Raw genomic sequence first — 21,747 nt, 5'->3', positions numbered from 1 at the left:
GTATAAATATCGAGTTAAAAAGTTTAGATTTTATATTATCTCGTGAAATTCCAAGCGAAATTGAGAAATGTGCAGCAGTAGCGTAATGTTATGGCTGGGTTATTAATTTAATGTACAAAAAAAATCTAAAAATTGCATGGAATGTAAAAAAGCGTTAGAAGAGGATAGTGAAGAAACATATTTATCCTATTTTAAAGTTCATAACTTTAAAAAGAAATACGAAAATGTATTCTTCACGATCCCAGTAAATGTTTTCTGGAATGTATGATAAACATAGAAATTATTACAGTCCAAATTTTAAAAACGAATTGTGAATCCAAACAATTAGTAAATTATATAGAATTGGTGACCACCACACTTGTTTCTCTCGATTTTATTCAATGTGACCAACACAAAGTTAAATTAAAAGAATTCCTTTAAAAAAAATTCATACATTTAGTCATTTTCAATTGGTGCAAAGATGTCAGTAATTTGTTATGTGGCAAAACCATAGTTTATGATCAAAATGACCCAATTAAAGAATTAGCACACAATTATTATGTACGGCATAAAATTAGATATAAATAAATGTTTTCTGAAAAAATATATTTTCTTTCTTTCATAATAATTTATTTACTATAGATACGATACTATGATAACGCATCGTGTATTTAATAACAAGCAGTTTTAATTTCTTTATGTTAATAAAATATAACATAAAATAAAAAAATAAAAAGTAAATTAATATGTATAACTTTACAGTTGTTATCGGCACCTCCAAATCAGCATTAGATAAGGTACGCACATACATTTCATTTCATTGGTGTGAAAATGAACACTCAAAATCGTCGAATGAAATTCTGTGGTGTTAAGGCAAAAGGGGATGAGTCAAAAAAAACAACTTTTCACCAGGGGCTAATCAAAAAAACGCGTGTTTGTTTTGTAATAAAAATGCAGTTTAATCAAAAGTGTATAGAAATAATTAACACAACTCTGTTTTAATTTTCATTTATTAATTTAGTCGTCTTTTATATGTACCCGAAAAATATTTTTATTTCTTAATTATTAAAATAATTGACATATCTCCTTTTTCCGTAACACGGTAAAAATTAAAAAAAAATCCTAGAACGACTCGTCTCTTTATTTGCTATTATTATTTACGTATATACCTTTTTTTTGGCAGGGGGGAAATCCTCATGGACTTCCCTCCACCTGGGGTCGGTGGAGGGGGTGTGCCAAACTCTTACCGGCTAAAAACCCACCCAGTGTTGCCTTCAATTACCTATTGTCGAGGGCACGGGTATCGCCAAAGCATTCTTCCGCACCCCCGACAGGTATTGGCCCCCCAGATGTTCAAAGGCGGGCCCCGTCAACCTCTGTGGCCGTCACCCAGCGGCCACAGCAAACTCCACTAAGAGATGCGCGCGCAACACAACGCCACCGTCTCGAGGCCTGTTTCTGATCGGACGACAGACGCCCCTAGTCTGTCGCCCGCAGGCCGCGCCCTATGGTGGCCGGAGATTAGTCATTCTGCGACGTCCTCCACGTCTGCTGCGGGCGGGGAGAGAGGAAGCAGCTTCTCTCCCTTTCCGCCGCCTCCTTTCAAACCATCACATCCTCACAAAAGGATGCGACGGCGTTCCATCCATCTTCGCTGCCGACCATGCAGGACACGACAGCCGGCAGCGAAAGACTTCCCGCAGCGTCTACTGCTGCCGCTAGGTCACGGCGCTGCGTTGCCCCAGATGCCACAGTGGTGGCATTCGGGCGTGGGCTCCCGACCGATGCGACACAGGAACTTTCCGAAACACCCATGTCCGGTAAGGACCTGTGTCAGCCGGAAGCTGAGGGCGCCGTGGCGTCCCTCCAGCCACTCCTTCAGTATGGGCCTTACCGCCGCGAGAGCGGCGTGCCATGCCGTGGGTCGCGCAAGTCGCTGCTCCCATTCCGCAATGAGGTCTTGGCGCAGCTCTGAACTGCGCAACTCAACTTACCGAGGCACGAGGCGCTCGGCCCGCCCCACCGCTTCCTCGCGCCATAGAGTATAGAGTGACGCGAGGGCTGTCGGTCTCGATCCGGCTAGGAGGCATGCAGCTTCGAAGGAGATCGTGCGGTATCCTCTTATAACCCTGATGGCCATCGCTCGCTGTGGTCTTCGCAGCACTGGAAGGTTGCGGGCCGTCAGGGTGCTCGCCCACACTGGCGCGGCGTAAAGCGCCATCGCCCGCACGACCCCCATATAGAGCCTCCGGCAGGAGGTATTGGGTCACCTGAGGTTGGGCAACAAGCGTGAGAGCGCTAAAGCTGCGACCAACAACCGAGGAGCGAGCCGCTGGAAGTGTGGCCCGAAGTCCCAACGACTTTCGAGAACGAGTCCCAGGTATTTCATTGTCGGCTCCACAGCGATGGTAACCCCTCCCACCACGATACTGGACCCCGGAGGTGGCTTCTTCCTTGGCCCATGGAAGCAAAGGGCCTCGGATTTGTGCAAGGCCACTTCGAGGCCAAGACCTACCCACGACCTGCGCGACACTGGCTGTGGCCCGAATGGCCGCCTGCCGGTACGTCTACCCATGTGCTGTGACTAGCGTGTCGTCAGCGTAGCATATCACGCTGACGCCGTGGAGAAGCGCATCGCGCAGGACCCAATCGTAGCCAATGTTCCACAGGAGAGGGCCAAGAACCGACCCCTGAGGAAGAGATGTTCTGACGAACCCATCCTTCTCGATCCAGGTACACGACAGCTCTTTCGGATAAATAGGCCCCGATTATGCGACGGAGGTACCCTGGCACTCCATGATAACGGAGCGCCTCCTTTATGATATTCCAGGGCAGGGTGTTGAACGCGTTAGCGATGTCATGCGACACCGCCGAAACCACCTCGCCCCGGTCGACTGCTTCCTCCGCCAGGACCGCCAGGACCCTCACGCGTATGCGTGGAGGAAGCAGTATAGCGTCAACTGTTGAACGCCCTTTACGGAAACCATACTGGTTGTCCTCCAAATCCGAATCAGCTCATAATTTAAAGGTTTTAAATTCATCATACTTACGTTAAATCGAACTTGTTAATCCTATTCATTTCTGTAGGTTTCAACACTCAAATTACCCACGTAAACCATAATTTTAGGATTTTTTGCACCGTTGCACTAGTAAAAAGACGTCAACTTCGCGCGCGAAATGCAACTAACGCGGAACGACGAATATGAATTTAGGCACAAGTCGACTTATCTCATTATACCTAATTTTATAAGTAAAGGATCACGTATGCAATAAGAAGATAACTAGACAAAACTCCTTTTTACTTTTTAGGTTTTGCTATTTATGACTAGACTCGTATTTTTTATTGGAGATTCACGAAATAAAATACATTATATTGAATTATCTCCTTTTTACCATGATAGTTCGTAAAATTTTGTACCCAACTGTGTAATTAACTCATTTTTCACAATTTCTGACTCATCCCCTTTTGCCTTAACACCACAGAATTGCAAGTGCAGTCTTTCACACTACACTGGCCAATCTTGAAATTACTGAAAATGTTTATAAAATAAGACTATTCGCTGATGGCTGTGGAGGCCAGAATAAGAATACAACTCTTTTGGGCATGTGCTCCAGTTGGTTATTTTCTCATGCACCATCACATGTAAAGCAACTTGAAATTATACCTATTTCCCATGGTAGGCCATTCGTTGTCGGAGTGATCTCAAGTGTACCTCTAGTGTGGTAAACTCACGACTGTGGTATGCTATACTTGTTTTTGGCGGGAAGATAATGGTGCCTAGGCTTTTGGACAGAGCTTCGGACAGATAAACGGGCGGATATTCTTGAAGTAGATGCAACATTTTGTGAGTGTAACTCGGCTAACACCTGACAAGAAAATAATTTTAGTAATGGATAATCACGAAACCCAAATATCTTGCAGCCTTACACTTGGCCTCAAAAAATAATGTAGTGTCTACCATCACGCACAACACACCGCTTGCAGCCACTCGATAGGTACATGTGTGTACGGACCATTCAAAAATTATTTTGAGCAGGCCATTTCACTGTTTTAACGAACACATGTCGGGGGCGTCGTATCACAGTACGTGGCAAAATTGTTTGGAGAGACCAGCACCGTTTACTGGTAATGAGACTTACTCTGTTGCTAATGAACCATATACATATGTATATCTGTTGTTGAGAACGAACATTATATTGAAACACCAAACATATAGAAGATTCATAGAGAATGTGAAAAAGGAAATGAGGTGAAAAATAACATTTTGGATGACATAAAAAAAGCTAAATATTTCGGAATTATTTTCGATAGTACTCCAGACATATCACATGTTGATTAGATGAGCTATGTCATCAGATATGTTTCTATTGAAGGTGATTAAGTTGAGGTGAAGAAATCATGTCTGGGTTTCTTCCCTATTGCTGGAAAGAGCGATCACTTGGACATGATGGTTAATGTTGGGCACAGGGATATGATAATGCTGCCTGGAAAATGGACTAACATTACCAGAAGAGTTGCAGAACGCTATGTTGGAATGTATGGATAGATTTTATGAGGAACTAGGGCATCACTACCGTGCAATGGAAGAATTGCAGAGGGCTATGTTGGAATGTGTCAATAGATTTTATCAGGAACTAGGGCATTGTCACCGTGCAATGGACGAAATTCTCTCAACTTTTGGTATTGTTCAACCTCAAATTCTGTTTACCTCGACAGAAACAGAACTCCACAATATTGTTGCAAATCTTATAAGTATAGGTGAGAGTAGGGTAATGGGAGTCACCCACACCACCACGAAACACAACATGAGATCACAGACACGAAAAAAGTATCGATGCTTTGTGGTATCTAGTACATTCCAGTTCGATACCGATACTTTTGTACTCGATACTTTACATTCGATACTTTTACTCTATAAGTACTTTTTCCCAGGTATCGTATCGAATGAAGAATTTAATTTAACAGCGCTTTCTAGCTCACTCGTTGAAAACTTTTTAAGACTTTCTGTCTTGATTCATTATTAACGGCCGGTCGTTGGTAGTTCAATTCCTAATCAATCATTTTTCACTCTGTGCACTCGTTCACTTACTTGTTCAGTTTGTTGTTGTTAAATACGGTATGATTGATCATTATTTTGTTTAATTACTAGTATTTGATTTCTTAAAGTTTATAAGTAAGTGTAAGTACTTCTATTATTCTCTGTTGTGTAAGTGTAACTGTGTCATTACGAGTCTTGAGAAGAATGCCGCCTAAAAGTGACCTTTGGCAGTATTTTGTTAAAATGAACAACAACGAAGTAAAATGCAAGACATGCTTCAAAACCATAAAAACATCAGGAAACACTTTAAACATGAAGGAACATCATAAGACACACTCTACGACTACTGAAACAAGGTATTTATTTTCCATTTTTCTATTAAATTTGTGTACCAATACCATTTGTTTTTTATGTCCTGCTGAACTGAAGTAAAACTGACATTATTTACTGACTGATATTGACCTAGCAAATTTTGATCTAAAAAAAGTACTCGATACCTTGAAGTATCGATACTTTAATGAGTACGATACTTTGTTATTGATTCTACTCATGAGTACGAAATCGATACTTTTGCTTCAATACCGTGTCTCTACCCCCGCGCCGCCGCCGCACTGTATTTCGCCTAGAACATGCTAGGTGGACAAAATTCAAGTTTTCGTTTCCAGGAAATCTTAATTGCATAACACAAACAACACCCCCAAACTCCAAATTCCGAGAAAAAGTTGTTTTTCAAATGCTTAACTGATGAGTCATAAAGATAAGAAGTCAGGTAATGAGTTGAGTAAAAAAATAAATGAGTTTAATGCAAGCGTTCCGGTCAATCAGTTGCAATTTAGCGACTCTTTTGTGCTCATCTCATTGTGGTTTATAGTGATATTGTGAAATTTTTTTGTGATGGATATTAACCCTATAAAGATAACCTACGCTTCAGAGGCGCCCGCGTTGGTTTAACATTACTGTCTCTTTCTAATGAGCGCGCGTAATCTACCTGTCCTTTTAAGTTAGCTCAGTTAGTAATCTGTGGCTCAGTGGTCGGTGCACTCCGTCGCGGGACGGCCGTTTTTACGCGGTAAGTACCATAGTTTTGCAGTTATGACTAAGTGTTGCGCTCCAAAGGCGCATGGTTATCTTTTGTGTGACTTTTAGTGAAAGTATGAACTTGTTTATACTTACATAAAATGTTTACTATAACTGTTTATTTCTTTGTTTTAGTACAAAATCTTTTCGCTTACATCATGACGAGCCGGAGGACACTACCTGATGATGCAATATGTAGGTTTATCGCTGAAGAGGAAGAGAACGAGCATGAACGAGAGCAAGGAAGTGACAGTGAGATAGAAGATAATTTGAGTGAAGATGACATACAGAGTGATTTCGAAGACGAGTTTATAGATGAAGAGGTGCCACAACAATTGAATGACACACAAAATGAAGACGGTATAAGTCCATTTGTATCTCCAGAGCTTACTGGAACTTCGAAATCATCCAGTCGTGACCACCGCATTATTATTCCTAATCGCCGTGTACTTAGAGGTAAGTACCAACACTGCTGGTCGACAATAAAAGGACAAAGTCGCGGAAGGACATCTGCCATAAATATTATTCGCACAAGTAGAGGTCCAACGCGCATGTGTCAAAATACATACGACCCAATCTTATGTTTAGGACCACATCTAGGACGATTCACTGTCTTTAGTCCCGAGGCAGAAGCCGAGTTAGCGAACTTGGTAAAGAAAATGACAAATATTTTCTATGGTTGTACTTCTAATCAAATCAGAAAAGCTGCATTCGAATATGCGGAAAAAAATAAATTTGAAGCACAATTAATCATCCTTCTAAAATGGCTGGACGTGATTGATTGCATGCTTTTATGGCAAGAAATAACATTTCTATTAGAAAACTGGAAGCGACCAGCATAAATAGAATCACGGCCTATAATAAAACAGAGGTTAGTCTGTTGTTTGAGCTACTTGGGCAAATGATGGAAAAACACAGATTCGTTGCAAAAAATATCTATAATTGCGATGAAACCGGTATTTCCACGGTTCAAACACCGGGAAAAATTTTAGCTACAAAAGGACAGAAGAGAGTAGGATCGATCACCAGTTGGGAGAGAGGAAAGAACATCACCATGTTATGTGCTGTGAGCAGCGCTGGGGGGTACATTCCACCTATGTTTATCTTCCCTAGAAAAAGGATGACTCCTCTACTCGAGAACAGACAACGGATGTATCAACGAACATCTCTTTCTTGTCGGCTAGAATACCGTCTCTTAACCTTAGTGTCCCTCATTGCAGTACAATTATCGACAAAATTCATACTTTGTAAGAGCAGTAAAGAGCTTCAATACACTACAAAGTAATGTTAATAAGACCGATTTACACGGATGTTGCAAACCTCGGTTCAAAAATACTTTTACGTCAAATCGTATACCAATTGGACGTAGTTATGCAGAAACGTTCCAACCCACAAGTCACCCGAAATCGAGTTATTGTGAACAAACTACCTTATATGACATGTAGGTTCAGATTAGCAAAAACGTTCCAAGTTTTAAGCCATAAATCAGAAAATATTTTTTTCACTTACGTTCGATTCCACAACCTTTATTTATGAAACAATATATTTATTTAGTCAAAACGCCTCAACAATCTTGTAGCGTTTTAGCAAAACCATGTTAAGCCATTTTATTTTGTAACAAAATGTTCCATTTATATTTGGAACTGTTGTTACTGTTACAGCCTTTTTATCGTCCCACTGCTGGGCACAGGCCTCCTCTCACACGGAGAAGGATTGAGCATTAATCACCACGCTTGCTCAATGCGGGTTGGTGATTTCAGACTTTATAGTCCAGGTTTCCTCAAGATGTTTTCCTTCACCTTTTTATCAGCCATTGGCGTCTAAGATATACTTAGAAAGTACATACAAACTTAGAAAAGTTGCATTGGTACTTGCCTGACCTGGAATCGAACCCGCGCCCTCATACTCGAGAGGTTGGTTCTTTACCCACTAGGCCACCACAACTTTTTATATTTGGAACGTTTTTGCAAAATTACAATAGCGCGGTCTAAACGATCCATAACAATAGTTAATTGGTTAATTACAAAAGAAATAAGACTAGAATAAGAGAAAGTGTTTTGAATTTTTATGAAATCATCGTTAGAGGTAGAATCACAGAGTACTTTATTACGAAGATTACAAGGAATTAAGTATTGAAAGAAAAGTTAGAGGGGAAACACGAAATATTAACATGTCCGATTTCTGTTTGTTGTGGCCAGATGGAAGCCATTGCTCCAGCCAAATTAGCGATGTTGATTGAGTTAAAATCTATGTTTCAGGACATCCCTGAGGATTGTCATGAATTTTATAAAAACCTAAAGAGTACGGAGGGAATCACAGATGATGTCGATGGGCTTGGTGGGGAACCAGATTTCAAAATGCAAATTGATAAGCAACTAGCAAACCTGGCGAACTCCGTTTAACCACCAGATGGCAACGTTTTATGTAACATTTTGTTTGGTGATATTTTTTTTTGTTTTTCCTGAATTTTTTTTGCTATAAACCTCGCGGCGCCCAATACCTTTCCAACGAATGCAAAACCGTGGAAATCGGTTCGTGCGTTCTGGAGTTATAGCGTCAGGAAAGAAAACCCGACTTATTTTTATATAGTAGACTATCATTCTTTTATATGTTGTTCAGGTTTAACATATTTTTATTTAAATCTAATGATTATGTAAAATTTAAATAAATAATTAATTTCTTATTATATAGTGAATAGCCCAAAATTTAACATATGATTACCTAAACACAATATAATTCAACAGTAAAACCTTTAGTATAGACCTTTACTAGTTAGAATAAAAAGAGAATACAATTGAAACGCGTAAATGCTTTTATCTCAAATTCAACTTACTGTGGGATGAAACATTTTTGCATAACTACGTCCAATTATCCCCACTTATGGTAAACAAGTGTTGAAATCGCATCATGAGTTCTAGCTATGAAGTTTTCTCACTTACTCTGTTCTCATTTAACAAGTTTCAATATAATTTAAAGTATTTTAAGTAGAAAGACGAATTCAGACACAACCAAAACCAAACAAGACAAAACAGGAAAGCTGCTCTGTGACCATGTTAAATTTTTCACTTGCACTTCAAAGATTGCATTCCTTTTTTTGGTCATTCTTTCATTTTTGGACAAACCATTTTACCCAAATTAATTAAATCAATATTTTTTTTTATATCGGAAAATACACAATTCGATGCACACATTTGAAGAAAAAGTACACATTGGAAGAAAACAACACCTAGCAACCTCACCAGTAAAAATGACCAATACAACAATTGAGATGTTTAAAATGGCTGGATTCAGATCTGCAAGACATACAAAACTGTATGAAACCAATATACATATTTCTCTCAACACACAAAAACCAACTTTGAAGCAAATTTTTCTCTCATCATCATCCTCTGAGTCTTTTTCCCTCTTTTTCTCTTTTGCTTTTTTTGCTCTGTGACCATGTTTTTTCCCCTGCACTTCAAAAATTGCATTACTTTTTATGTTCATTCTTTTATTTATTCATTTTTTAGAGATAAAGAAACCATTTTACCCAAATTGATTAAATCAACACAATTCAATGAACATATTTGAAGAAAAATAAATAAATGAAATATATGACTAAAACTTTAAATGGAAGAAAACAACAGCTAGCAACCTCACCAATAAAAATGACCAATACAACTCCTAGACAACTCCTAGATTCAGATCTGTAAGATATACAAAACTGTATGAAACCAATATACATAATTCTGACAACACACATAAATCAACTTTGAAGCAAAATAATCCTAAAACATAATATAAAGAAAGCTTCATGTGCTATAAAAGTATAATAGCTATAAGGAAGAATTAAATTACTAAACAAGGACTCAATAAATAAAACAAGCATGTCAATATCTTCTGAACTGTTTCTTAAACTTCTCATAATGATAATCATCAGTCGCCCTTTCACCTTTAGCTTTCTTAACTATTTTATCTACACTATCGTCTATAACACTATTGTTAGTTTTAGCCACTTCTGGTTTTTCTTGTTTTCTTTTCTTGGCTACATCACTGTCCATATTAAACCTGTTGTGTTGCACAAAGTTCACTGCCATATTCGTGGGCACAAATTGTGACGGACAATCTTTTTTATTGTGTCTCTCCCACAGTAATTTCATTTTGGCTTCCTCTGTGGCTTCAATATTTTTAATTTTTGCATCAATACCTAAGTCCACTTCAGGTATACCACTGAGCATCTGATTAGACAGCATCTCCTCAGATCTGTGTGCTGATGAAACCCTTAGATGCTCTGGCAATGATAATAGGGCAGCTTCTTCAGGTGACAAATATTTTAAAGTGTCATTATGTTCCGACTCCTTTACATCTTCGTTATGTCCCTCTGTAAAGAGAAAAAGTTCATTTAAAATCACCAATAATTTCACATTGAAAGACTAATTCAATTATATAATATGATTATTTCTAGGAATGTACTGTTATAAATGCAAATGATGGGAAATATCAGCTTCATTTAGTTTAATCAGATTGATATATTGTTAAATATTGTTTTATGTACAGATATAAATATGATGTGTTGATTACATGTCGGCAAATCCTGTCATCAATAATGCAAGGTAATCATTATACAAGGTGTTACAATGGTACCCCTAAAGACGAAAGAGGGTTAAATGGCCCCATAAATAAAGAGCCAATTAACCTTATTATTATTATAAAATAAAACCTCAGTTTTTCATTGAAGTGCTCAGTAGGGCCATAGTCCCCAGGCCGGAGAACAAATTTTTTTTTGATACATATACATTTAAAACTTTGTGAGTGCCTTCCTTACGATGAGTCCGACAAACTTTTCGAATGCGCAAATTTTGGTGCCGCTGCGTTTTTTAATGCTTGACTCCTGAAATTGTCGATATGACGTCACTATGGCTCTTCGTACATACACGTTTCATCTTTTGAGATTCGTTTAATAAAGTTAACTAGAGAATGGTGGTCAACTTGTCCGATAAAGATCGTGCTGCGTTTGGAGTGTCCACCATCCTGAAAATGTCGATATGACGTCACTATGACTCTTCGTACATACCTGTTTCATTTTTACACGCTTTTTATTAGCTTCACCTGTATGTTTGTATGTTTGTTTGTAACCGACTTCTTTGGGCGCGATTTTGACCCACTTTAAACGGCCAGATTTCGTTCAAACTTTGTAGATTTATTGAGGACCGATGACAATACACTAATTTGATAAAATTATTCCATTTTTAACCGACTTCCCAAAAAGGAGGAGGTTACACATACACATCGATTACTCCGAGGTTTATAGACCGATTTACGTGATTCTTTTTTTGTTCGACTCGGAATAGCTGCCAGTTGGTCCCATAGTCATCAGGTCAGGATCTGATGATGGAAACCCTGAGAAATCGAGGGCAACCTTCAAAAGTTGTAGGCATACATAGAGTAAAAACTTGACACTCAGGTGTACGCCTAAAAGCACTATTCAACTGTGATGATTTGGAGCTGACCTGATGATGGAGACCAGAGAGGGTCGAGGGAACTCGACAACTGAATATGTAAACTACCTCGTGTTTGGGCTTAAATTATTTGTATTGACAAGACCTTTGCAACAGTGAAGGTTTGGAGCTGACCTGATGATGGAGACCAGAGAGGGTCGAGGGAACTCGACAACTGAATATGTAAACTACCTCCTGTTTGGGCTTAAATTATTTGTATTGACAAGACCTATGCAACAGTGAAGGTTGGGAGCTGACCTGATGATGGAGACCAGAGAAAGTCGAGGGAACTCGACTGAATATGTAAAATACCTCGTTTGGACTTATATTCTTTGTATTGATGAGAACTTCCCACTTGTATGGATAGTGACAACTATTCGTATCACTGAAAAGCTTTAAACAAAAAAAAGTAGAAAATAAATAATAGTTTAAAAAAAACTAAAAAACACGCTTTTTATAGAAAACCGAACTAAAAAGTAGAAAATAAATTTCAATGAATTTAAATTAATAGTGTGAATACAAAAATATATTTTAAAAAGCGTGGGGTGCTTTTTAAGGTATTATCGAAATGAAAATCACTCTACTCATATCTGTCAATAAAATATTGACACCATGCACCCCACGCTTTTTTTTTAATATATTTTTTTTGAGATTCGTTTAATAAAGTTAACTAGAAAATGGTGGTCAACTTGTCCGATAAAGATCGTGCTGCGTTTGGAGTGTCCACCATTCTGAAAATGTCGGTATGACGTCACTACGACTCTTCGTACATACCTGTTTAATTTTTTGAGATTTGTTTAATAAAGTTAACTAGAAAATTGTGGTAAGCTTGTCCGACAAAGATCATGCTGCATATGGAGTGTCCACCGTCCGGAAAATATAGATATATTTTAAGATTTGGTATAAACTACTGACAATTGGTGTGAAGTATGTTAATAGTAAATGTTGCATTTAGAAAGTCGTTTCGAATGATATATGGATCATTACTACAGGAGGGATTTATTAACTTGAAAACACCTATCGATAAAATAATCTTATATAAGCTCTAGCTTCTGAAATACTAACAATTCGCCGAAGTTTTTTAACATGAAATGTTGCATTTAAAAACGTCTTTTGAATGATGTATAACTCATTACTAGAGATGGGATTTATTTAATTGAAAACATCTATCAATAATTATAATTTTAAATAAGCTCTAGCTTCTAAACTACTAACAATTTGTCGGAAGTATGTTAACACGAAATGTTTCATTTGGAAAGGTTTTTCAAATAATATATAATTTGTTACTAAAGAAGTAATGGATTAGCTTGACAGAACCTACCGATAATATATTCTTAGAAAAGCTTTCTAGCTTTTAAAGTACTAACAATTTGTCGGAGTTATGCTAATACAACCTTGCGCTTAAAAAGATCTTTTGATTGAAATATGGCTCATAACTTCAAGTGAGATGTTATTCCTTAACTCTGTGTAAACTATCAATAATATGCCTTAGGTCAGTTATGTCTTCCAAAATACTAAGAATCGGTAAGTGGTATGTTAAGACGGAATATAGCGCTTAAAAAGATCTTTCGATTGACATATGGTTCATACCTAGAGGTGGGACATTATTCCCTAACACAGTAAAACCTATCGATAATACGCCTTATTTGGGCTATATCTTCTAAAATACTAAGAATTGAAAAGTGGTATGTTGAGACAAAATGTTGCACTTAAAAAGACCTTTTGATTGATATATAGTCCATAAATAGATGTGGGATATTATTCCTTAACATAATACAAACTATCAACAATACGTCTTAGTCAGGCTACTTTTTCTAAAATAGTAATTAAAATTGGTAAGTAGTATGCCAAATAATATACTTAAATAATGCACGTGAATATTTAATTCAGAAATTGACAAAAAGAATAAACTTCTTCCAATTGTAATATTTTTTTCTCATTTTCTTGTCGAACTGACTATTTGACTCACTACATTTGTCGGACAAGTCGATATTTGCAATAAGAATAGTCTTATCTATCATTGTTGTATTTGTCTGACATGTATGTATGGGGAGACACAGTGACGTCATATCGACATGTTTCGGATGGTGGACACTCCAAACGCAGCATGATCTTTATCGGACAAGTTGACCACAATTTTCTAGTTAACTTTATTAAACAAAACTCAAAAAATGAAACGTGTATGTACGAAGAGTCGTAGTGACGTCATACCGACATTTTCAGGATGGTGGACACTCCAAACGCAGCACGATCTTTATCGGACAAGTTGACCACCATTCTCTAGTTAGCTTTATTAAACGAATCTCAAAAAATGAAACGTGTATGTACAAAGAGCCATAGTGACGTCATAACGACAATTTCAGGAGTCAAGCATAAAAAAACGCAGCGGCATCAAAATTTGCGCATTCGAAAAGTTTGTCAGACTCATCGTAAGGAAGGCACTCACAAAGTCTTAAATGTATATGTATCAAAAAAAAATTTGTTCGCCGGCCTGGGGATAATACTATTAAGAAAATAATAATTATGCTACAGGTAAGAACAAGCTACTGATAGCATTTACTATTCTTCATTTTACTATATGTTCCTTTAATTAAATCTTTAGAGTGCTACAGTTGGCTTATCCAAATGTCTCTATGTATATTATCACTAGAAGAATATGTCTATCATCTTATACAGCCATTAGGTTCTAAAAAATAATAATAATAAACGGGCCTGCTGGAAGAAATTTCACAAGAGATAAGCTGTGCCCTTGTACAATTTTCCCTATTATTTATTGTTGTTTGTGTTTTATGTGTACAAACCTGTTAAATAAATAATGCAATAATAAAACCAACCTTTTCTTTTGGCCAATTGTTCTTCAATATACTTCATCATCTCTTCGTCTTCATCGCGTTTGTTTGTCTCGGCCGAAAATTGTGTGCCTATGCCAGTATCATACGCATCGTCCACTTGCTTTACCTTGCCACTTTTTAACGCCTGCATATTCACCATACCACCAGCTTTAACTTTGAAAGGATCTTTACATGTGATTTCTTCTTCTAACGTGGTCTTTTGTCCGGTAGCCAAAGCCACTACACTAACGCCATTGGGTCGTTCTCGAAGTTTCTGTAAAACTTTCGTCTCTTCCAATTTGCCAAGATGTGTTCCTCTTCAGAATCATCATCATCATCGACTTTTATTCGCTGGCGAAGATTCTTCCTCTTCTTTGGTTTAAACTTTATTTCTTCGTCCTGCGTTGTAAGATCTTGTGTAGCTTCTCCGTCCATTTTATTGACAATAGTAGTTAGTACTTAGTATTACTCAATGAAAAATTGTATGTAAAATAATTTCTTAAATTTCCACAACCACTTGGTACAAAGTCATACCTACGGACTTTTAATCAATTAAACTATTGACCAATTTTGAAAAAAGTACAACGTACTACAAGCAGCACAACTCCGCCATATTGGCATTTGGCATTGGCACAGATTACTGAATAGTTACTCTGATAGCCACAGATTATGTACTATTCAGGGACAGAATAATATAAAGCGCTCTGCCTCGACGATCAAAACTGGAAACACACTATCGAAACCCGATGCCACCCTACACCTTGCTGGGGAGTTTGTTGCGCCACTTCTTCTTCCCAGCAAAAACACATAGGAAGTGGTGAAGGGTGGGCGTTTTGGGGGCTGTCTTATGTAATTTTTTTCTGACGTTCGAAAAGTGCTGTTTTGCAGCCAAGTTTGAATAAATAAGTTTTGATTTTTGATTGATTTTTTGACCTCGCGACGCGGCGCAATGTTTTTTTTAACCTTGGCATTTTGGCAAAAGCCGAGTCACGTACTAAGTAGGTACCACGAGATCTAGCATTTTCTTTTGAACAATTATTTTTTTTTAAGAATACCTCCCATTGTGAGTTACTTTCAAAGTTAAACCAGGACACCAAAAATTACTTAGAGGTATATTATAACCGCAATCGATAAGATCACACATCATTTCGAACGTTAACTTATAAATTGCACAATAATGTATGCGTAAAAGTTAACCGATTAATTTGATGATGATTGATGCTTGAGAGAATATTTTAAGTGTACAGTATTGTTGTGTTGTGTATATGATTCTTAAAATCCGACCATAGAGCATAAATATTGACATTCTCATTGACTTGACATTGATAGTTTCCACTGACAGTTGCGATGCGGATGACATGCTTTTGTTTATTTCTTACTGATAAGAAGTTGAAAGTATACTTGATAATGAAAATGATAAGGAAGGAAGGAATGAAACAAGTTCATTGAAGCGACTATCGTGGCGATAAATAGTTCATAACCATTAGTGCGATAACTGCACTATTGATTGGTTGTGTCGTGTGCAAGCATTTTTTAAACCAATAGAAATGTCCAAAGTTCTTCTTTTACAATCACCGCCGCCAAAATTTGAAGACATACAGAAATCAATTTTCAATGAAGGAGCTGTGGACTTTTTATATCGTTTACACAAAACATTTGAAAAATCAATCGAAAAACTTTTTAAAGATAGATTGCGCCGCACGGTGACAACACAAACACTTTCGACTTTGGACTTCAAAAGGTCTCCAGAAAGGAGCGATAAGTCATGGACAATAGCTCCGTTACCTCCCCGGTTACTGTAAGTTATTATCAAAGTCCTTATTGACTTAGTTTTGACACCACAGTAAAATAATCATTACAAAATAACAGCTCAATCAATAATAAGATAGTTTTAAAGTTTATTTGCTTCTTAAAATAAGGTATATAGTCAGTTAGATAAACTTTTACACTTTAGCACTAGAAATACCTTCAAGCTGAGAACAATTTAGCCCTGCTGCCAATAGTTATTCTATGCTACATTATAAAGATTGAGGTTTGATTTGTATGTTTGGTTGCAATTAATCGGCGCAACAGTACTGAACCAATGAAAAGATCTTTCACTCTTTGGAAGCAACACCATCCCTCAGTATCAGACTATACTTTATCTGGGCGAAGAAGTTTCTCCTGGGTTCATGCAGTTTCTTCAGATTTTAATGAAGCAGTGGAGAACTGCTAGATTTTGGTATGGTTTAGCAGTTCTCTAAAGCTTATTGTTGACGACCTCTGTGGCGCAATGGTCACCAAGCCGGATTGCCGAATCTGAGGTCCCAGGTTCGATTCCCGGTTCGGTCGACATTTGTGTGATGAGCATACTTGTAGGTTGTGGTCTGGGTGTTACAATATGTATTTATAAATATGTATATGTGTAGCTATATGTAGTTTATCAGTTGTGTTAGCACCCATAACACAAGTTAATTAATAACTTACCATGGGGCTAACCAACCATGTGTGAAAAGGTGTCCTGACATTATTTATTTATCCCGACATTATTATTGTTACTTGTAGGAATCGACATCTAGATCTTGGAGATGTCTCAGCTTCAAACACTGCTCACTTTGTATCCTCTCTCAATGAAGATGTTCAAGGCATACAAGTTGATTTTGATGATGGTCATTGTCCTACGTGGAAGAATCAGCTACAGGCTTACCAAAATATAAAACTGGCTGTGAAAGGAAAACTTCTTGGAGCACCTGTCACTATCACCACCAGTCCCATTCTTATGTTGAGACCCAGAGCTTGGAATATGATTGAGCATAATATTTTGGTAAGATAATTTTATCTTTGTTCTAAAATATGTTGGCTAATATATAACATATTCTAAAAGTTAATAATCTATATTTGATGACTGTAAAATTATTTTTAGATTGATGGCAAAGAGGCTATTGGACCTTTAGTAGACTTTTCAATATTGATGTACCACAACGCAAAGATTCTTTACGAAGCAAATAGTGGCCCCTTTTTTTATCTTTCAAAATTGGAGGGTGCTTCAGAAGCCCAGCTCTGGAATGATATATTTATTTGGGCACAAAATGAACTCGGTCTGCCTCTGGGTACCATAAAAGCTTGTGTGCTGATTGAGAATATAATCTCTAGTTTTGAACTGGAGGAAATCTTGTTTGCTCTTCGAGAGCACTCCTTGGGCCTCAACTGTGGAATATGGGACTACTGTGCATCTATAATATCCAAGTTTGGTGATTATTACCTTTATTTGTCGGATTAATTAACCTTTTTTCACTTTGTTGGATAGCTTTTCTCTTGTCTTGAATGCAATCGTTTTCCAGGGGATCGTGAAGAATTCTTGTTGCCAGATAGGAACAAGTATGTAAATATGGATCGTCATTTCCTAAGCAGTTATTTGAAACTCGTTGTGAGTACATGCCATGCTAGAGGAGCTCCCGCCACGGGAGGTATGGCTGCAGCCATGCTCAAACCTGGCTCGGACATCAACGATAAAGAGTAAGTATATCGTTAAAAAATTACAAGCCTGTATAATATGCAACAAATTAGCAGCATTTTTTTTGTTTGTTATATTTTTTGGTAGCTTTGAAATGCTAGCTAATTAAGTGATCCATCTATAATCGTGATTACAATAATTGCAAATCGATAATTGATGAATGGATTCCATTTCATGGTTTCACAGATCGCTATAATCTGAGTCATTTCAAGCACGTTTATTTTCGATATGGTGATCTGAGACTGCAAAAAAATCTTGGTAAATGAGTTGGAAACCCAGCTCAAGGCTTCAATTAGATTCAAATTAATGAAATTCAAACGCGTAGTGCTTCCTGGCTTCACTTCAATAAAACGTAAACGATTTCAGATCTAAAGCGATAATAACAAAGATACTGGCTGCAAAACAGAAAGAGATTGAAAATGGTGTCGATGGTTTCATGGTGTATGACGCAAGAGTTGTGCCGCATATCAATGAGGTTTGTTAACTTTTCTACTGGGTACTTTACTTATTCCCTACTACGCTACAGAATTGGCGACATTAGAAGGAAAAGAGGCGAAAAAAGAAGGAAAAGCTTGATATCTGCGTAAACTGCCTCGTTTGTCTAGCTGTCGTAATCGCGCCTGCTGTGCACGAGGTCTCGGGTTCGATTCTCGGCAGCCTGGAGCCCGGAAGTTGGTGATTGACACACCCGTGCATCGGAGAGCACGTAAATGTCGGTCCTGCGCCTGATCTCCAGTCGTGTCGGATTGCCGTCCCATCGGGCTAGAGAGTGCACTTGTGTCTGTGCCAATGCTTGTGTGCACTATATGTCCTACGCAGTTGGCTAATCTCCTTATATGAAACCAGCCTTCAGAAACTAGTAAATCCATCGCCGGAACAGTTAGCGGACCTAGCAGTACCCACGTAATTATATTTTTTACAAGATACCACGACAATCGGACTCTTCACGGAAATACGATGTGGATTAAATTGAGTTTTTGTTTAAACGATTGGAAATTTCTCGAGTGTAGAGTTAGATACTTTGCTTAATTTGCAATTACATTAAGTGATACCACGGAACGTTTTCTAGAAAAACCTGACAATGAATAACTTTGATAGTTTTCTATGATGTTCTGACTTCTGAAGCATTTTGGCATGAATTAATCATATTTCATTTACGAAGTACCTACAAGTGCCTGAACCTGAATAGATTCTTAGGTAACAGGACTTATGGTATATGTAGGTAGGTACTTACAGATGTTGTTGAACATCTTATCACAGTTTTGGCTCATTTGTAGAAACTTGCAAATCATTATGGGTAGCCATTCATAAGCTATGTGATATCAACCAGTCTTACTAAAATGCAGTTGCTTCATATAAAATAGGTACTAGGGCCTAGACTGGAATCTAACCCCTTCGAAGGTGGAGGAAACGAGGTAGTTAATAGATATACTTACCCCATACAATGCTATAATCAATATCTAGGTTTATTGCAAGCGGTGTTCTTTCTATTTATGTGCGATATTTGTTTACAGCTCTGGAAAAAATCTGGTGCCACTCCAAATCAGATATGCAAGAAATTCGACGTGAACATAACGCCCCAAGATTTGCTTTCCATACCTCGTGACGGGGTGACGTTGCAGGGATCAGACACAATGTGGCGATCACCATACTATTCATATATTACTGGCTGGCGGGCATCGGACATTTCTTCTACAGCGGAAATGTAGAGGACTCGGCCACTGCTGAAATTTCCAGATTTCAAATCTGGCAATGGATACGATTTGCTGTAAGTTTTGTTTTTAGGGTTTTCACACACATACTTTTTATACTTAGGTATTGAGCATAGGCATCTAAAATAACGCTTGGCGTTTGTCATCTCAGCAGTTAATTAAAGGCATGTTAATTTGTGTAGTAGCAGTAATGTTAGGTGACTATTATAGTAGTCTGTGGTAATGGGTAGATACTTTAAGCCACTTTAAGAATAGATAGTCAAAAGTCATCCACTACCCACTATCACTTACCAAAATGTATCAGATTGCCATGGTAACTTAACTGGATTAAGGTCAGAGAGGCAGTCGGTTCATCGAAAAGAAACACTGATACTCAGGAAAAATATAACACGAAATAACTATTAAGGTAATCTGTGCTGTAACATAACATTGCTAACAACTTACATTCAAATCTATCCTCATCATCCTCTTCCGAGCCTTATCCCAACGTACGTTGGGGTCGGCTTCTAGTCTAACCGGATTCAGCTGAGTACCAGTGCTTTACAAGAAGCGACTGTAAAATTCAAATCTATCCTCCTCATAGGTAATACAGAGTTTAGTATAAAATAATATTATTTTGTTTCAGCCGCCTCTTGAAGACGACCCCGAAGTGCATGTAACAGCTCGCCTAATCGAGAAGAAAGCAGCGAGTTTCGCCACGCATGCGCACAAGAACCTTTGCCGCTCGAATGCCGAGCGCAAACGTTTGACAGCCGCTCGTTACATGAGCATGGAACTGTTTCTATGTAGAAACCCGCCCGAATTCATCACAACCTATCTCAATGACAATCATAAATTCAGAACGTTACACAATAAAGCTCTTCAGAGTAATTTGTAAATATCTAGTTAAAGGAAATAACGATAAATGTTTAAGATTTACATCTAACCTATTTATCTGAATTCGTTACACTAATGAAGTATATTTTTTATAAATTGAGATTTTAAATTGTACACTGTGATTGACCTAGAATATAAGTGTTATTTTTACCCGACTGCCAAGAAGGGTTCAATGTTTGTTAATAAATATACATACATGTTTTTGGAGTTTACTATTGTATTTAAATGCATTAAATGAGCAATCAGTCACCTTTGTAATCAATAGGGTTGTTTCCAATTTTCGGAAATCTGTTTAGATAGCTTCTAAATAATTTTAAGATCACCCTCTCTTTCATTTTTCGTCTCAAATCTTTTTATTTTTTATGTATTTCATCTTTTTCTATTTTTCTTAAAATATTGCTCAGAAAACGCTAGATCACGTGACTTTGACGTCATTATCTAATGTCATTCCTTTACATTTTAAAGCACATCTAACGAGAAAAAAACTAAAACATAACTAATCAATTTCTTAATTTTAATAATTTATTTTAGTAAAATAGCTACAAAAACTAAAATATTTTATACATGTAAATTATTTTTATACATTTAGCACAAAAATAAAATACCTCAAATGTTTTGAGTTGTGTACGCGGAAAAATGTAACGGTGCAAAGAAACGTAAAGTTTGTGTATATTTATATTGAGGTTATGTTTGTGTCCGCGTTCGAAACATGTTCGAAAACATTTACTTATGCTTTTTCAAAAAACTAAATTAAATGAATATTTACGAGGTTTGTGTTGTGCGAGACTGTGGAAATACGACCATTAGTGCTCCAAATAAATTGTTCATCCACGTTCCGCTGAATAAAAATCTTGGTTATTGGCAAAGAATTGAGCGACCGTAAAAGAGTCTACTCTTGGCAGATTGGAACTATTAGCTTTCATAAATCCTTTCTCCATAATTCTTTAGCAGTTGTACCATTTAAATGCAATTAACACACAGAACTTCACAGAAGCAAATAAACAAAACATTAATTCTGAGGTTATTTCGATATATCTATCACTGTCAAATACTTGTCATTGTCAAATATAGAAAGGATGACGTCATCGGTCTCTTCTCGTCGTTTTTTATGGCGTGACGTCATAGGCTCTAAATTAAAATTTCATAAATGAATTAGAAAATATATGGTCAGTTATAAATAATATAATATAGCTTATCGTGTTTCTAGTTTTATGAACTTTCGGTGCATTCATTTATTTTTAACTAAATGAATAGTAGGAAACT

The 21,747-nt window shown here is 37.4% G+C and overlaps 2 protein-coding genes across 2 annotated transcripts; one reads left to right on the top strand and one right to left on the bottom strand.

Moving 5' to 3' along the window:
* Positions 1–8,958: 8,958 nt before the first annotated feature.
* On the bottom strand, positions 8,959–15,045 carry LOC110376706 (splicing factor C9orf78). Its single transcript, XM_021335275.3, is given in 3 exon segments — positions 8,959–10,455; positions 14,407–14,710; positions 14,713–15,045. Coding segments are annotated over 3 exon segments (921 nt in total). The 5' UTR covers positions 14,839–15,045; the 3' UTR covers positions 8,959–9,964.
* Positions 15,046–15,752: 707 nt separating this feature from the next.
* Positions 15,753–20,733, top strand: LOC110376686 (uncharacterized). Its single transcript, XM_021335252.3, is given in 8 exon segments — positions 15,753–16,201; positions 16,948–17,206; positions 17,306–17,633; positions 17,724–17,898; positions 18,263–18,371; positions 19,411–19,513; positions 19,516–19,664; positions 20,234–20,733. Coding segments are annotated over 8 exon segments (1,626 nt in total). The 5' UTR covers positions 15,753–15,950; the 3' UTR covers positions 20,486–20,733.
* The last annotated feature ends 1,014 nt before the right edge of the window (positions 20,734–21,747 follow it).

This window comes from Helicoverpa armigera, chromosome 19, assembly GCF_030705265.1.
Source record: "Helicoverpa armigera isolate CAAS_96S chromosome 19, ASM3070526v1, whole genome shotgun sequence".
Classification (NCBI taxonomy): Eukaryota; Metazoa; Arthropoda; class Insecta; order Lepidoptera; family Noctuidae; genus Helicoverpa; species Helicoverpa armigera.
The sequence above is the reverse complement of the archived record's forward strand: the minus strand, read 5'-3'. Positions and strand labels throughout refer to the sequence as shown.